Raw genomic sequence first — 12,929 nt, forward strand, 5'->3', positions numbered from 1 at the left:
TAAAGGAGACCAGAAAGGAAAACAATTAGGGCAACTGTTGATCAAGTGCTATTTAGCAACGATGGAGATACTGAACCTATTTCATTTAATTGTTGCACACATCTGTGCAACACTACCAGACTGTTTTAATAGTAATACAAAACAACAGTTTCATAATAAGTGAGCGTGAATCACAATGAGCAATAATGTCCTTGTATACAAGAGTCATGCGGCAATGAGCATATTTACTTGGATAATGTAAGCAAGTCTAGAGGCAGGGGTGTCTGTATGTGTTTAAAATTAAAATTAATGAACCAAGCTATTTCCTCCATGCTGTTGCCAGGTCCTAGTGAAAGACTACATGTAAAACACAGTACAAGTTAAGACTACAATGATGGACAGTGATGACTTTATTTCCTGGCCTTTAAGTTATTTTAACTATTGCCCAAATGTCAGAGACCATACACACAGCGCCCCTACCAAGTTGCTAAAAATGGTCAAGATCAACAAAATTTCTCCTTCCATACACTGTTCCCATGGGCATCTATGCCCAGCTTAAAGTGGCCACTTTAGCAGTTTAAAATCCATCTGCTAGCAGGATGGAAGATTGATGAGCTCTCAACCCAGAGCCAAGAATATTAGAAAATGTATTCTGAAAAAAAGCAAAACCAAGGAAGCCACATCTATCGGTGGAGAGAATAAACTGTTTCAACTTAAAGTTGGTTCTATCAAAATCGTATCAATTTATTGAAAGCATTTGTATATTCGCCTTTCTGGGTTTTGCTTTTTTTTTTAAGCACACACAACTTACAACGAAACAGTAAAGCGATTAAGATGGTGTGATAACTCCAAGATGGAACATGATGTTTTTGCAGAATCATACAGGGATCTACAAAAAATGTTTAGTAATGCAGTATTTATAGATCAGGCTAAACGAGCAGTGTAATAAAGGGTGTTAACAGCCCAGTGGCGTAGCGTGGGGGGGGTGCAGGGGGGGCCGGCCGCACCAGGCGCAACATCGGGGGGGGGGCGAGCTCGCACTCGCAGCTCTCTGCCCCTACGTTTCCACGGGTTAGGGGGCGCAAATTACTTGCCTTGCCCCGGGTGCTGACAACCCATGCTACGCCACTGTAACAGCCATCTCTGAAGTCTTGCTTTGCCATCTAGGCTTGCATGTTTAGTATTTATTCACTCAATTTTTTACCTTATTTATTGCTGTAGGTCTGACCGAGAAGATGACTTATAATAAAAACCAGAAAATAATGAATATAGAATGCAAATAGTGGTGTGTTTGGTTAAGGTTTGTAGTACCTGAATAAATAACAAGAAACTCCCTTTTGACACAGGTGAAAGAGAAGCCTCCAATTTCTATAGAGTTTTGCCTGGATTAATGGTGCACTTTTTTTTTAAGGGCCAGCACTTGTGAAACACATCATTGTTATTCCCATTTTCACATAGGAAGAACTGAGGCTGAGAGATCAACTTGGCCACAATCCAGGCCTCCCAGATCCAATTTACAAAACTGAAGCTAGAGCACTAATATTTGGCATAACATTGAAAAAACCAAAAACCCAACATAGCACTTGATGAATATTTCTGTCAGTAAAAAGAAGTGAAAGCAACCTACAATACACAATCAAATGTATGAAAGTCTAAATATGAGGCCTCTGTATGCATAATTTTCATTCTTTGGTAGCACAAAAACTGTTTAAAATAGTGCACAAACAGTCTCGGAATAGGTACTTACTGCACTAACCTATATCCCACATGGGTGGTCTAGTCTTAAGATGCTTATTTTTGTGCCATCACTATTTACCTTTTAATTAGAAGGGGGGAAGAGTCATGTAGCAAGAATTTATGCCTAATTGTTTATGCAATAAACAGAACTCTGGTTAAGGGCTTACACAAACTGCTAACTTGAAAATACTAGGATTGATCTATACACTTTATTTATTTCACTCCCATCAGTAGGTCCCTATGTCTTTTATGAAGACTGCATGAAGTATTGCATAATATATACCAAGAAGGCAAATGTTCTAACAATCAGAAAAACACAATATTCCAGGGAAAGGGTCATAATTCCACAGCTCTTGCAATGCCTATATGATCTCATGTTGAGTGAAAAACGGTGTCTGGTATATTGAGCAGACACTGCTCTTGGCAGACACCAATGAGCTTGACTGCCTCCGGACAACTGCAAAATCATCTGAAATAGCCATGCTTTTTTTGGGGGGGGGGGGAGGGAGTGGAAACCAGGATTCTAAATCAGAGACAGGGAACCTTTGGTACTTCTGATGTTATTGGATTATAGTTCCCATCATCCTTGACTATTGGCCATGCTGATGGGAACTGGAGTGCAGCAGCATTTGAAGGGGACCAGGTTAGCAAACTGTCTGCTGCAGAAGAAACTACCAACTACTGTATGGCCATGTTTTCTTATTGCCCAGTCCAACTTCCTTCATCTCCCCACCCCTTTTGTTTGATGCGGAAGGATTCGGGAATCAGGTACATATATATGCGCATGGAAACCCAGGCTCCATGTGCACTAGCTGCTCTTGAGTTCAGTTGAACTCTTCAGCCCTTCAACATAACTGCACGAAGATCTTAAGAGTAGCTGGTTGCCTGTGTTGGGGCCAGAGCTTGCGTAGATACCTTTGTGCATTTGGGCAAAAGCCCAGGAAGTGTGTACAGCATTTCCAGTCCTTCTGATATGCATTATTTTATCCATAAACTCACAGAATAAACTTTACACAAGTCTGAAAAAAATCCAATTGTATAGTATCTCCAGTACAGAAAACTTTATGGACTTGCACGTTCCCATATGTGTAGCCTATGTTGCTTATGTTGTGCTTTTCTCATTAAATCTGCTTGCGTTGAATCAATAAGGGGAATAAGCTCATAAAAGTAACCCAAACATTCATGATGCTGAGGCTGGACTGACAAGCAAAAAGCAGACAAAACAGACCCTTTAAGCATCCAGTAAAAATCTGGGTTTCTATCTACAGCTGCAACCTTGAGGTGAATCGGATGTGTTTTTTTAAAAACAAAAAGGGTCTGTTCAGCTTCACTCTTGCAGAAATGTTATAACTTTGCCCTGTCAATCCCTTGAATCTGAGAAAGGTACAGCTAGGAAGCTGGGCTTCCTTAAAACTGCTCCGACATGAAGCCCATAAAACTGAACGTTAAAGCAACACTCCATGGCATTATGTAGGTTGGTCCATGAAAATGATCCCCAGTTAACGGGGTGTGGGAGACAAAGGTGCCCTGTCTTCCAAGGTGTGTCTTTTGTAGTGTTTGATGTGGGTGGGGAGCAGGTTGATTCCTCCTGTTGTTGTTCAGCAGGGTCTTCAAACTAGAGTTTCTTCTCCTATCCAGGCTACCCTCAGACATGAAAAGGCACGTACACAGCCACCAGTGCGCAATGGGATGGGTGTTTACATCACTGAGCAGCTGTAAAATATCAGGATTGTTGAATTCATGATGCATTCCAAAAAAACCGTCCTACTATTTATACTGAGCCATCAAAATCTTCATGGTCAGCTGCCCAGCATATGAATGTCAGCATGGGGTAGCTTCCAAATAAATGCATAGTGCTTGACAAAGGAGCAAACAAAACAAAAACAACCCCTTGCACCTTGTCATTTGCAACCTTGATGTCAACAGAGAGAGGGAAAAGGCAATGATAAGGGATTACGGATAGGAAGAGCCAAGGACAGCCAAACCCAAACCAGGAGTTCTGTGACTGCTGGACTCTTGTCAGAGGAAAGACCCAATGTATTTGATCCAATAAGAACTTATGTGCTTCAGTTGGAAGCACCTAAGTTCTAACATGCACTGGACTCTTCTGAAAGCTCAGTACCCTGCAGATCTCTACCACTGAGCACAAAAAGCTAATCTCACACACATGTGAGTGGTTGCACTGACCAGAAATCTAGTGAAATGCTCTCCTGTTTAGACAGTTACATGTTAGGGAAGGAGGTGTGTGTCGTAAGCAGTTTCCCTTAAAAAGCTGCAATAAAGGAAACCATCAAAATAAAACAACAATCAGAAATGTAAGGGTTAATGCTGCCAGCTGTTTTCCATAGCAAAATAAAGTAGAAAGAAAAGAGACTAATTGCAACCTTGATACAAGCAAAATAATATCTTGGCCTTAAGTGTTGCCAAAGCAAATGTTATGCAAAGGTCAGCTTGGAAGAATGTCAGCATCTCAGTTAATCAGAGCCACACCAGCACTAGGAAGAGCTTCTCCATTTTGTAATAAGGGGAAAAGCTGACTCGCCTGATGGCGAAACACCACAGACAGCTGCATCATTCTGTTCTTGCACCACGGCTTCTCTCAGTGGGTGGCAACCTTGAGTTTCTAGCATGAGGTTCTATAAATGGCACAAAAGTTTATCAGGGACTAAGAAGCCAATTGCAAGCCAAGTTTTGGAAGTTGTATCTTGCTCACACCAGTGAGAATTTCAGCCAATAAGCGAGGGGGCTAAACAAGCAACAGGCTGGAAAAAGAGGTCCCAGAGGCTGGCTTGCTGTGTCCAGAGGTCTTGCCTTGTGTAAGACTGAATCTCCATCCCCACCCACTGTCTCTGAAACAATTGCATCAGCTGGAATCCAAGATAAATGAAAGCAAATCAGGGGATTTTGTAGAAGGCATTGCACAACGATGGAGGAAAATGATGAAATTTCCATAGCAACGTCAAACCATTTTGCAAACTGCACTCAAGTGACTATGGTGACTCAATATTCTGGAGTGCACAGACTTCAGTCAGCTTTAAAAAGTAGTAATCATTTGCATGTGTCCAGAACTTAAGCTTCTCATGTTGGCAATAATCCACTCAATGCTAAGTTTACAGTGAAGGAAGGTGGCCTTGCAAATAAAGTACTGAACAAGCATTCAGGAGAACTGGGTTCACGTGCAGCTTCCACAGAACACAAGCGAGAAGCTGGGTCCAACTGCATATTCCCTCACTGCAATTTTCACAGATTCCAGGTGATGACATTGCTTTTGAGAGTTTATCCGAAACTGAGTTTCAGCTGACATCCGGAAAATGTACGGAAGTATGCTTTCTTTGTCACTAAGAGGTGGGAAGTGGATATTCAGAAGCAGAATATTCTACAGTCTGGTTCGTTTTCTGGATAAGGGGTGCTGTAAGTCGCATCTAGCTTGCACAGAGCAGGATAGAAATGCATGTATGTTTATCTCCTACCTCTTCCTTCCAGACACTGCCTTGGGAGGCATACTGCTATAGCGGTTTTCAATCCCTTACTATATACAGTGGTACCTCTGGTTGCGAATGGGATCTGTTCCGGAGCCCCGTTCGCAATCAGAGAGGAATGCAACCTGCGTCTGCATGTCTGTGTGTTGTGATTTGCCGCATGCGCGTGACATCATTTTGAGCGTCTGTGCATGTGCAAGCGGCAAAACCCGGAAGTAACCCTTTCCGGTACTTCCAGGTCGCCGCGGGACACAACCTGAAAACTCGCAACCTGAAGCAAACGCAACACGTGGCATGACTGTACAGTGGTACCTCAGGTTACGAATGCTTCTGGTTATGCACGCTTTGGGTTACAAGCTCTGCTAACCCGGAAGTAGTTGCTCCTGGTTGTAAACTTTGCTCCAGGATGTGAGCAGAAGTTGCGCGCCAGAGGCGTGCGCACAGCAGGAGGTGCCATTAGCGAAAGTGTGCCTCAGGATAAGAATGATTTCAGCTTAAGAATGGACTTCTGAAACGAATTAAGTTTGTAACCAGAGGTACCACTGTATGCTTTTATTCACATGGTTAATTATGATGAAATCCTAGTAAGGGCTATATGATTTGATTTAAGTATTTCTTACAATCAGACCTTTCTACAGATGACCAATGGCTGCAGGCAGGACTCCTGTCTTTTAAAATGTTTTATATAGTGTTGAACATCTTTATGCACTAACTACCCTACTTAATAAAAATAATAATATAATCCATGAAATTACAGACTCAATGCACTGGTTGTTGTCTGCTTTCAGGGCCTGGTTTCCAATGCATTTTAACTCCAGTTAATGACAATACATTATTCTCTGTTAACTAAATCTGTCTTGGCGAAATGTGCAGTGCCGCACTTTATGGGCTGTATGTGTCCTTTCCGTTGCCTGGATGGGTGGTCTCAGGATTGCTGATTAAACAGGTTATCATGTCTTCTTTCTCATGCTTTCTCTCTGCATTTGTTTGGGAGTGCATTAATGGTTCAAGGCTAGTTACAGGGGGGAAAGTCATTTGATTCTAGCAGGGTTGCTTCCAGACAACCTGTTTATTGAACGTTTGTCCTGATTTGTTTGCAGGGAGATTAAACAAAGTTGGCTATTTATTGAGCATTATTCTGCTCTGTTCCCGGGAAGGCATCAAAGCAAGCAGTGCTATTTTTCTAGAAGTGTGTGCTCTCTCACACAAACACATGTATAGACACAGCTTGCACCTGTGTTCAGTGTTCACATGTGAGCAAGCCTACAACTGCAATCATGGTGCATGTTTGAAAGGGTAACAAGTCACACATAAACAAGACAACCTGAAACAGCATGGCCAGCTTCACCCAAAAGTATCTTTCATGGGGCATTTAGAATGACATCTCGTCTCAGCTATGCCATTTTGAAACCAATTTTAGCATTAAAAAAACCCCACCAGCAGTGCAAATATGGCTATGTATTTCTTCACACCAAGATAATAAGTGGAAGAATGAAACTTAAGTAAATGGATATTAAAATATATGGCAGCAAGAACGAACATTTATTAAGCGGCATTCATGTGTGCATTTTCCTTGTAAACTCACTTTTTTCTGATTGGCTGGAGTCAAACTCCTAAAGAGCTTCCTTCCCTGTTTGCCAGCATTCCAAATGGTGAAGGAAGTCCACCGACTGAGGATTCTCTCTTCCAGAAACAAGACACGGTGTGTCCAGATGGTTTCCCTGAGAAATAGAGGGAAAGAGTGAGAGACCAAGACTCATCTTCAGTGAGACACAGTGCATTCCAAAGACACTCGCACAGAAAACGGACCAGCAACATTGCCAGAGGAGCCGAAAGCTGTCACCAGGGAAACATTTTCCTTGTGTAAATAGTAAACTCGATGTCTCTGGGAGATGAAGACTCTCCACATGTAGGTTTTAGGACATGATCAGCCCATGCTGCTCAGATCATAGGAACATGAAGCTACGAAATAGGTTACAATTAAGACCATTAAAGCTGCCAAAAGTTGAACAAAAGGAATGGGAGGATGCCCAAGGCATTCTTTGCTCCAACTTGGATGGATGGCCACCAGGCATTGTATATAAGATGTCCTGAGCTGTCTGGGAGAGTGAAATATCTGACATAGATCACACCAAGGAATTGATACGCTGCACTGGTTCTTTTAAGAGCCATTGCTCAGTTGTAAAACATCTGCTCTGCATGCAAAAGGCCCCAGACTCAATACCTGGTCTTTGCAGAGAAGGCTGGGAAAGACCCCTGCCAGAGAGCTGCTGTCAGTTAGCGGAGGCAATAGGGAGCAAGAGGTTTGACTTGGTATAAGGCAGCTTCCTATAATCCTAAGGAATATACCGTACTGAAAATGTTTCTTTTTTTAAGAAAAGGAAGCTAAATGCAACACAACTGAAATTAAAAATAGTTAAGAGGGGAAAACACCCTATTGACCCGAACCAAAATATAATCATAAAATTCTGTAAACCCTAAGCACAAATGTCAAATGCACAAAAACTTACGTTTCTCGGCAATGGGTTGTTGTTTCTAAATTAGCACTGTTGTCAAGTATTATTAAACTGACACCAATATCTGTCTGTGAGATGTTGGTGGAATATAACTGAACAGGATTTCATTCCATGAGAGAGACCATGGGGATTCCATTCAGCACCCCCCAACTTGAGGTGTTTTGTAATTGCTCTTTCTTTAAGTGCTCAAATGCGGCAGAACTAATTGGACCATGTATTTAAAAACATGCTCTTTCCCAGGGCTAGTTTTGCACAAGTTAATACTCTGCGTGTTTTCTGGAACTTAATGGGTGTCTGTTTTATAAGGTGATCCTTAAGAAATCTAAAGGCATTTCAGAAAGGAAAACCAAAAAACAAGGGGGGGGGGCTTCTAATACTTGGTCTTCTGCTCATACGTCTGAAAAGTTGTTTGTTTTCCCCATAAACTGCAGTGTGCAGCAGTGCACACATACAACCCCGCCACCCCATCTCTGAACACACTCAACACTCAAATTCTCAGAAAAATCTCTTTTTTATTTAGGAAATATATAAGAACTGATAATCACAAAGGGCCTTAGAGCTAAATTTCCTTTCACCCCCGAATCGCACTTCCCTTCCGTCCTCAGTTGTTGCTCCCTATATTGTGTTATCAAATGGAAGACACGGTTCTTAGTCTATTAAATATGTGTTCAAGAAGTGAAAGGATAACACAGTCGTAATGGAATAAATATGACAGAGGAACAAACACAGATAGACAGTTTTGTGATGGTGGTGGTTTGGTGTGTATGCATATACTGTGTGTCTGTGTCTGTGTGTGCACACGCACGCATGTGAGAGGGAGAGTGTGAATGATGGGTTGAGGCTGTGGTGCAGTGCGAGGGGCCTTCTATGTTCTACCACATTTTGGGATATGAAGTGCAACTCTAAACTCTTCATCAGCCTGCAACAATACACTAACCAACTAACTAGTCTTGTTAGTGGAAGCTTGCACAAAGACTTCCACTAGTAGCACAGGGGCGGCCAGCTCCCAAGATCTACTTACAGAATTAAAAACTGGCAGTGATCTACCTCTGTTTTTGGGTGGTTCAGTTCAAACTTGTTGACCTTTTTTTAGGGAGGCGATAGCCCCATTTTGGGGGGTTCTTGGGGAGAGAAAGGAACAGCCACTCACTAAATGACTAAACTCCATCTTCCCTTCCGCAGATCGTGAGATGATGGAGGGAGGGGGGAGGGAGGGGGAGGAGCTGGATTCAATTTAACCAACGCTAAGGAAAGGGAACCAGTGATCGACCGTGATCTACCAAAACTCCCGGGGATCTACCACTAGATAGCGATCGACCTGTTGGACATCCCTGCACTAGTACAATAGGGCTTTCCCTCTTCTTCCTCCTCCTCCTCCTCCCCCTCCTTCCATACACTTATCATGTGCCCCCAAACTGATTTGGGGGCAGAACCCCTGGAACAGTGTGGGACGGTGTGGGAGAGGGCAGATCATTCCAGCAGGCAAGCAGGAATGTTTCTGCTGCCAGAGCGATCTCCTTAGCACTATGCTGAATTTCTTCTCATATATATATATATATATATATATATATATATATATATATATATATATTCATGGATGCATATTCCTTCTGAACCTACACATTTTAGATCATTTAAAGATGATGGAAATCAAGCAGTCTCTCCCTCTCCCTGCCCTCTCTTTCACACACAAAAAGAGCACACTGACAGTATAGGAGCCAGAGAATAAATTGTAGTGAAAGCCAACTAATAGCACTGTAAACCTGACAGTATTGCTAAAATGTGGGCTTTATTGCAAGCTGGCAGATGTCTTTTTGTCCAAGTGTATTTTTATGTCCGCACTTTCAAAATAAAATTCCAATTTGGCACATATAAACACCAGATAACATAAGCAAATACTGGACCTATTTGAAATGTTGAATCCACATGCTTTGCAACCATAACAAGGAAACATCTGCAAACGCAGAGAATAGGTTAGGATTATCAATTTTAAGCACCCTCAACAGACCCAGGGCAGACAGTTCTCTCTCCCCCCTCCACCCATCCCTTCCCTACAATTTGGTAAAATCAGTTCTGTTTGCAAGAATTTATGCTCGTTTTGATTAGGCTCATTTCTCACTGTCTTCCATCATGCTTTGAGTGTTTTCTTAAGTAATCATTCCCACCATAAAAGTAATATTTCAGAATGTTATTACCTAGTATGGCATAAAGAAAAATGACCATAGCACAGAACACTAGTTTACACTGAGGATTCTTTCCCTATATTCTAACTAAGTTGCCAAATCATGTTTAAAAATAATCCTGTCATTGTTAGGTAGAATAAATTCATTTCCAATAGTGGGGAGGAGAAGATTTTGGCATACTTCCCCTTTCTCCTGCAGCAGCCATGCACTACCACCCACACAATTCTAGAAAGCACCCCAATCCTCTGGGGCAGATTGAGGAGGGGGGAAGGATGTAAGCCATGGGTAGGCAAACTAAGGCCCAGGGGCCAGATTCGGCCCAATCGCCTTCTAAATCTGGCCCGCGGACAGTCTGGGAATCAGCATGTGTTTACATGAGTAGAATGTGCCCTTTTATTTAAAATGCATCTCTGGGTTATTTGTGGGGAATAGGAATTCGTTTATTTCCCCCCCCCCCCCAAAAAAATATTATAGTTCAGCCCCCCACAAGTTCTGAGGGACAGTGGATCGGCCCCCTGCTGAAAAGGTCTGCTGACCCCTGATGTAAGCAGTTCTACAGGGAAGGAAGAATCTGTCAAAAGAGCTTCCTCCTTCTCTGTTCAAAGAAGCCTCTGCTGAAAGAAAGCTTTCCATGAGTGGATGGACACAACTGGAAACAAACTATTGTGCTTAAATAGAGCAGCCCTATGAAGGACTATACAGTTGTACCTTGGTTTGAAAACAGCTTAGTTCTTGAACATTTTGGCTCCCAAATACCACAAACCTGGAAGTGACTGTCCCAGTTTGCGAACTATTTTTGGAAGCTGAACGTCCGACAGGGCTTCTGTGGCTTCCAATTGGCTGCAGGAGCTTCCTGCAACCAATCAGAAGCCGCGCTTTGGAAGTCGAACAGACTTCTGGAACGGATTCCGTTCAACTTCCAAGGTACGACTGTATAAATTAGTAAACCCTAAGCAAACGTTTAAATGAAAGGGTTCTTTGCTGTCATTCAATATCTCTTTGGGCCACATGGGAAATCATGGAATTAACCTTGCATGCTCTTTTAGGCTGAAATGCTATGTACACCTATCCAGGAGTAAGATGCATTGAACAGTGGAAACCACAAATGAGTAGCCTTTACATAGAATTGCATTAGGCATCTTCTTAGTTAATCCAGAGGTGGGGGGGGGGGCAAACACTCTAAGTCTGTTCTCACAATTACCAACCATCATTTATTAATTTAGTTTGTGTTTACAAAATCATTTAAATAGATGGATTATTTACTGAAGTATGATTGTGAGCTATCTTGGAACTTCAAGGAACCAAGAGGCAGGGTAGAATAGAAAGCATACTGAAAAGGGCAGCCAAATGGTTAAGAAAAGACAAAAGCTGATCTAGGGCCAAGGACTGTCTGAATGTGGTCTACTGGAGGCAAGCAACAGGGGACAGGTGTTGCCTTCATGCCTTCCTTGTAAGCTTCAGAGAGACACCTGGCTGCCATACTTAGAAACAGAAAGCTGGATCAGATAGACTTTGGTTTGATATAACAGGACTCTTCAATCCGTATATTCTAAAGATGAATTCTTGCTAAAAAAAATAATTTTAAAAATGCTCCACTGGAAGCACTGCACACCCCGAAGAGGAATATGCTTCTGTCACTACAAGATCAACAGAGCTAGCTAGATACAAAAATGACTGTGTCTAAGCTAGCACACTTACTGCTGTCAAGATACTTTGATTCTGAACAGAAATTTCCCCACTGTTTCAAATTTGGGCCTCCCATAACAAAAGATTGCGACTTGTGCCAAACTGTTAAATGTGGGAAAAGGGGAGCTGGGATGAGACCAACTAATCAAATTCTTCAACTTTTCACCTAAAGTAAGATTTGTAGCAGCCTGGTCTCCAGGGACGAAAGATTGATTATTGCACTGTTGGCTAGCCAAACCCTTTAAAAAACGACTTCTCTAGAGCTGAAAAGACAAACCCATGTGTGGTTTGCTGAAACAGAAATCCTACTTTCACATTTGACAGTTAAGGCCTCTCCTTCGGATCTTAATTTGGCAGGATAGAATGTCCAGGTCATTAATCACTGCTAAACCTTTATTAAATCTGCAGAAGACCTGTGCAAAATAGCGTAACACTTGGTTATGAATTATCTGAATTTCCAAAATCATTCAGTAACTATCAACATTGTTAATATACAAACCACTGAAATGCAATTTTGGGCAAAGAGAATTTATGCAAGGCAGACTGAAAAAGGCCTCATTCAACATGGAACTACTCTCTGGTTGATTTTATGCTGTGAGCTTTCATGCGCAAAATGGCAACTGGGCAGAGGATGGAAGCGCATGATATGTGAGGAGTGATCACTCATTCCTGCCCACCACATCAGTGCCAGATTGCCACACAATCAATAAACACACACACAAATCACCTCATGCATTGCATCAAATGCAGGCCCGAGCCTGACTGAGTAAAAAGTAACCACAAACAAGTGAAGCAATGGATCATCCCATAACACATGTTTTTACAAGTCTCCAAGGTACAATACCTGTTTTAGTCAAAACTAGATTTGTAGCTTGCCTCACTCATGCTCCTGCTGCTTCTGTCATCAGATCAGCCGTTGAATGGAGATGGATTCACACTGATTGATTGATTGATTGATTGATTGACTGACTGTGCTATATCCCACCTTTCCCTCCAAAGGGCCCTAAGGCAGCCGACAATGATCAAACGCTACAAACCCCATAGTTTTGAAACATTCTAAAAAGCAGCTTAAAACATTCTTAAACAGTGATCTCAGGTTTGCCGGGAATGGTGTCTTTCAGCCATCAAATGGGTAAAAATGAATGCTTTTAAGCTTCCCCCCCTGCAAAATCAATAGAAGAAGAAGAGTTTGGATTTGATATCCCGCTTTATCACTACCCGAAGGGAGTCTCAAAGCGGCTAAAAATCTCCTTTCCCTTCCTCCCCCACAACAAACACTCTTTGAGGTGAGTGGGGCTGAGAGACTTCAAAGAAGTGTGACTAGCCCAAGGTCACCCAGCAGCTGCATG

The 12,929-nt window shown here is 42.2% G+C and overlaps 1 protein-coding gene across 5 annotated transcripts in view; it reads right to left on the reverse strand.

Moving 5' to 3' along the window:
- B3GNTL1 (UDP-GlcNAc:betaGal beta-1,3-N-acetylglucosaminyltransferase like 1) overlaps positions 1–12,929 on the reverse strand; it is a 94,359-nt gene that overhangs the window by 20,628 nt on the left and 60,802 nt on the right. For all 5 annotated transcript variants that reach the window (XR_014164245.1, XM_081895762.1, XM_081895763.1 and 2 more), the window contains one exon: positions 6,781–6,916. Coding sequence is in view for 4 of the 5 variants with exons in the window: in XM_081895762.1 (XP_081751888.1) it covers positions 6,781–6,916 (136 nt within the window). In the remaining variant the exon portion in view is untranslated. The remainder of the gene's footprint in view (positions 1–6,780; positions 6,917–12,929) is intronic.

Source organism: Podarcis melisellensis (assembly GCF_964234715.1).
Source record: "Podarcis melisellensis genome assembly, chromosome: 2".
In the NCBI taxonomy this organism is placed as follows: Eukaryota; Metazoa; Chordata; class Lepidosauria; order Squamata; family Lacertidae; genus Podarcis; species Podarcis melisellensis.